The sequence below is a fragment of the Monopterus albus genome, unplaced genomic scaffold (assembly GCF_001952655.1).
Source record: "Monopterus albus unplaced genomic scaffold, M_albus_1.0 scaffold26.1, whole genome shotgun sequence".
Taxonomy (NCBI): Eukaryota; Metazoa; Chordata; class Actinopteri; order Synbranchiformes; family Synbranchidae; genus Monopterus; species Monopterus albus.
This window is the reverse complement of record NW_018127906.1, coordinates 1,157,329-1,162,887: the sequence shown is the minus strand read 5'-3', so window position 1 is coordinate 1,162,887 and position 5,559 is coordinate 1,157,329. Positions and strand designations below refer to the sequence as shown.

Below are 5,559 nucleotides of genomic sequence, written 5' to 3'. Positions count from 1 at the left end.
AATGGTCCGTGGAGAATGGTCGAGGAACGAGGCAGGGTAGACAGACTGAAACAACAAAAACCAATGGTAACAGGAACTGTGAGAATGAGTAAGAGAATGGCGCTGTCGGCCTGAAAGCACGAGGAACTGGCAAGGGAGTGGAAAGTGAATTGGGTATAAATAAGGTGAAGGACAGAGTGAAAACAGCTGGTGTCAATTAGGGAAACGAGTGGCAGGTGTGCAAGGTGATGTGATCAGGGATCGAAAAACAAAGAAAGGGAGGTGAGAGAAGCAGGTGCCGCCGAGCAAACCTGACAGTTGTATTTCTTTATTTATGTATTTCTATTTTATTATAGCATATTTGGCTCCAGGATATTACTGTATATTGGTCTGTTAGTCCTCAAGAGCATGCAGTTTGTCTTTTTTGCATAGATTTTATACTAATGCACATAAAACATTGATGTACTCTCACTATTGCATCTAATTATTGTTTGCCTCTCTGAGAAGCTGCAGAGACCACGTGCAGCCTGGTCGGGGGCGGCTGCAGTGTGCCGAGCGGCCTGCAGGGGGCGGACATGAGCAGCCGGACCCGCTAACAGGCTGTAGAGTGCAGACAGAAGAACAGGGTCTGCTTTTTATTTGGTGGTTTCTGCTTATTTCGCCGTTTCTCGTTAGTCTCCATGGCAGCAGGCCGGCAGGTGGAAGTGTATCTGGACCTCATGTCGCAGCCCTGCCGGGCGGTGCACATATTTCTCAGCTGCGCCGGAATCCCGCACAGAGTCCGCACCGTGGCTCTGCGGAAAGGTGAGCTGCTAACCGGCTACAGGGCTGACTAACTGACCGGGGGACTGGTTAACTGACGGGCTGACCAACTGGTTCGTACTATGTTAGTCAGCAGGTTGAAGCCTGAAGGTGTTAGTTCATCGTGTAATTGCATCTGTATTGTTTGCACACTCATTTTGCACATGCACAACTCACTGCTGAGTATTTACACTCCACGGTTCCCACGTAGCGAATATTCTCTCTACATTATATTGTGTTCTTGTTGTACTTTTTTCTTCTTACTGGCTATTTAGATTTGTGTTATTGCTCATCTACTTTATATTTCACTTGTATTATGTGGCATTCATGTGCACGGCAAAGTAAGAATTTCATTGTACAGGGAAACACGTTTCCTAACTGTGCATATGACAAATAAAAACTTTGACCTTTAACTTCGTCCCGACCATTTCCCCGGAGAACTTTGACCCAGATCACAACTCTTGGCACAAAACTGATACTTTTATCTTGCCTCATTAAATTTGCAGGATACACCTGAAAATGAGTTACAGGTTGCCAGGGTCTTCCGATAAATTCAGAATACGGCTAAACTTTCAGTAAAATGTCATTTTTCCAGATGTAATTCTCGCCGCTCAAAGGTTGGCAAAGGTTGTTTGAAGTGTAAAGCAAAAAGGCTGAAAGTGAAATAAAGTCTCATGTAGCCGATTCTCAAAACACCGTGAGAGCTTTTTTGGTGTCGTCTGTGTGGAAACCCAAGATAAGGGGCATTAAACCGTGTGTCTTCTGAACGGAGTTTGGTCTGAGCTTCCTGTCTGACTGTTAAGTTCCTGGTTCCTCTTTGTGTCGGACCCAGAACCACGATGAACCATTATAATTAAACTGTGTGCAGGAGAGAACAGGACCCCAGAATTCACCAAGCTGAACCCCATGCAGAAGGTTCCTGTCATGGTGGATAGCGGCTTCGTCCTCACTGAGAGGTACACACGCACACACGCACGTGGACCAGCCTGTCTGTTCCACACTAACTAAAGCTATGGCCCACCACATCAGAGACTTATGGAACAATGGCAGCGCACACATTTATCGATCTGACCACGCCTTAGGTACATTTATGTTGAAAATGTAAAAAATGTTTTTCAACCACTCTGTCAAGATAAAAATAACAAGCTTTCATGTGACTCAACAATACGATTTAAAGTCTCCACAAATGTGTGTTTTTGACAGATTATCCCAGCAGATTATTTAAAGCAGGGGTGTCAAACTCAAATGCACAGTTATCATTTAATTAAATAAATTCTTATGCATCTATCTGTAGCCTTTCGAGTTCATTTTAAGTGTAAACCCTTTTTCACAGGCCAACAACAAAACAACTAAGTAATAAATAATCTGGCTCAACACCAGTCAGTCAGAACTGATGAAGCCTCTTGGATGAGAGGTGAAACGTCTTCGACCTAGAAATCTAGTCCAGTTGATTTTGTCTAAGTTTTTTTTCAGCTTACTATGACCTGGATGACTGAGAATATGCACAGACACCAAAACCACTAGATAATCCGCTCTTTAATGTTTTGGCAGCACGGAAAATGGCCCAAGTTTCCTTGCAGCATCTGAGTCTCCCACAGGCCCAACTTGGTTTTAAAAATGTACATGTCTGTGATAAAACAGTTTCACCCCTGAAACTGCAGGTTGAGCACATCGAGATGGCTCGGGATGTTGCACAGAAATGCTAGCTCACACAGAAACTTTTTATCCTGGAGCTCTGTTGCATCTTTCCCTTTGCTTTCCATAAACTGACATATTTCCTCACGCAGCTTGAAACATCTGTTCAGTACTTTTCCTTGGCTTAGACATCTCACCTTTGTGTGATACGGCACTTCTCTGTATTGCGAACCAGTCTCCTCCAGAAAAGACTTGAACTGGCGGTGATTCAGACCTTTGGCTCTTATCAACTTAACTACTCATGTTAAGGTGCTTATAACGTTACATTTTCAGGGCTTTGCCACACAACGATTCCTGGTGTATGATGCAGTGATAAACTGTAAGTTCACCTGCATGGTTCTCCCGCATCCTGCCCAGCAGTCCACTCTTTTGACCGCACATTGCAGGCGCACCATCTGTCATCAATCCCACAAGTTTATCCCAAGGCAGTCTCATTTCAGTTACACATTTGGACACCTCCTCAAAGAGTTCTATTCCTGTGGTTGTGACATGCATTGATTTTAATCCCAAAAGTTCCCCTGTAATGCACAGACTTGAGTCCACTCCACGGATGAAGATTGACAGCTGGGCAGTATCAGATGTCGCTGCTCTCATCCACAGCAAGGGAGTATGCAATAAAATCTTTTCCCTTTTCCATCAGATGTTCGTGAAGATTGGTGGCAAGCTCACATGCACCATCAGCCACAGTGTTTCTGCTAAGGCTCACATTTAAAAATTCTTGCCTTTTATCTGGGCACACGACATCACAAACTTTGATCATGCACTTTTTGACAAACTCTCCCTCATTAAAGGGCTGGGCCAATTTAGCTATCTCTGCTACCACAATAAAACTAGCCTTTACAGCAGCCTCACTTTTTGATTTTGCTTTTGTGAACATTTTCTGCTGTGAAACCAGACTTCTTTTCATCTCCTCCACCTTCTGGAGATTCTGCTTCATGTCCAGGTCCTTGTACTTGTCTTGGTGTTTCATTTCATAGTGTCTTTTTACGTTATATTCTTTCATTACAGCCACGTTGGCTCCACACACAAGACAAACAGGTCTGTCCTTTACATTAATGAACAGATAATCTTCCTCCCACTTGTCTTTGAAAGTTCCTGTTTTCCATCTTTCATTTGGCCATTTTTTGGGAGGAGTGGATTAAATTTGCCCGAGGTGACTGGTAGCATGAGGTTGCTAATGAATGTCAACAGAAGGTGCTTGCTGGTCTTGATTGACGCGTCAACGCCCTAGCAAGGCATTCTGGGATTTGCAGTATTAACCGTGCATGCAATATATACTGGCGGGCCAGCTCTAATAAACATTTGAAATTATCTCCATGGCCAAATATACTTACATTGTGGGCCAGATTTGGCCCGTGGGCCTGAGTTTGACATATATGATTTAAAGGTTAGAGGGCCCTTTTGGGCTCCCAGGGCCTGGAACGGCTGGCCCGGCGTTCCCCGATGTTGGCAGCCCCGTATGCATAGGCTGTTTTGCATGGTATCCATTTGTATAGATAACAGAAACTCTGTCCCACGTACACTGCATCAGTGTAAAGCTGTCTCCATGTGTGGACACACAACCTGCTTTTCAGATGGTTTTGAATAACTCTGCCTTCTGTTAAACTTCAGTCGTGTTCTGTGGTTGTGTTTCTCCTCAGACGATGCTCTCAGATGTTTCTGCTCTTGTTTTGGTGGTGTTATCCATCCTGTGACTGTGTGTTGCAGTGATGCCATCCTGAAGTACCTGGCCACCAGGTACAACGTGCCGGAGCACTGGTATCCACGGCAACCAGAGAGACGAGCCCGAGTGGACGAATACACGGCCTGGCACCACAGCAACACTCGACCACACGCTGCTAAAGTCTTTATGCTGGAGGTAGGCACACACCTCTATAATCTACCTGCGAGGATGCACCTGTATGTCCAACCGGAACATCCCCATGTCCACGCCACTGCAACCTGGGAACACAGAGCGACTGTTGTCTCCCTGCTCTGACACTAATCCCAGACTTTTTCTTCTGTTGTTTAAGGGCAGTCTGCATCGCTAAGGTGTGTAGACGCAGAGCGGTCCAATCTGTAGTTTCTATACAAAATCAATTTTGTCTCCACCTGTCTCAGGTGCTCCTCCCAGCTCAGTCTGGCTCCCAGGTGGATGAGGGGCGTTTGATTCGTGCTCTCTCTCAGCTCGATGACACACTGGACAAACTGGAGACCATGTTTCTTCGCAGACAGGCTTTCCTCTGCGGTGATGACATCACAGTGGCCGACCTGCTTGCCATCTGTGAGCTCATGCAGGTCTGAGGCTTTGATTGGTTCAGATATTGATGAGGCCCTCCCACACACCTGATTTGCTGTAAGCTTACCTGCGCATGTTGTGTGTCTGCAGCCACTTGGTGGAGGCAGAGACGTCCTGCAGGGTCGTCCTCAGCTGCAGAGGTGGAGGAGCAGAGTTCAGTCAGCCATCAGTGATGCCTTCGACAGAGCTCATGCCATCCTGTATGCTGTCAGAGACCGCCACAAAGCCAAGCTGTGACATCATCACACATTCATGGACCACAGGAGTGATGTCATCCATGAGGTGGAATCAGAACACACATGCAGTTGGACTGGAGGAGCCAGTCACCATCCAGACACTGATAGAGCCAGGTGTGAAATGTTCAGAGGTTTTCACCTGAAAACTGCTGAGACCATGAGGATAAAAGCAGGTGTGTTTGGTCATTCTGGTCTTCATCGTCCTGTGGAGTCTCTTCTGGTTTATTGAATTTGAAATCAATCATCTGCGCATTTATAAAATTCATGTTTTCTGTCTTAGTCCTGATGCCACCTGAGGTATGGAATCCCTTAACTTGATTTGACAGGTTGATGTGAGGGTGATCTGTCATATCAGCTGCATGTTGTCACCACAACTAGTAAAGTACAGGAAACCCTCCTTCACCCGAGTCAGTTTAACAACACTTCATTTCACCAGGAAGGTTTTCAGTCTCTTTCACTTTGATGAGTGACAAATGTTTTTTCTGAATTTCCACATGAAAATATTGTAGATTGTTAGGGTGATTTTTATTTTATGCACTTAAGAATGGTTTATTTTATAGCACACATAAG

General features: G+C 45.2%; 1 protein-coding gene across 1 annotated transcript; it reads left to right on the top strand.

Moving 5' to 3' along the window:
* Window positions 1-566: 566 nt before the first annotated feature.
* gstt2 (glutathione S-transferase theta 2) lies at window positions 567-5,559 on the top strand. Its single transcript, XM_020595037.1, has 5 exons — window positions 567-783; window positions 1,649-1,736; window positions 4,183-4,333; window positions 4,576-4,752; window positions 4,844-5,559. The coding sequence occupies exons 1-5, from the start codon at window positions 660-662 to the stop codon at window positions 4,988-4,990; spliced, it is 687 nt and encodes a 228-aa protein (XP_020450693.1). The 5' UTR covers window positions 567-659; the 3' UTR covers window positions 4,991-5,559.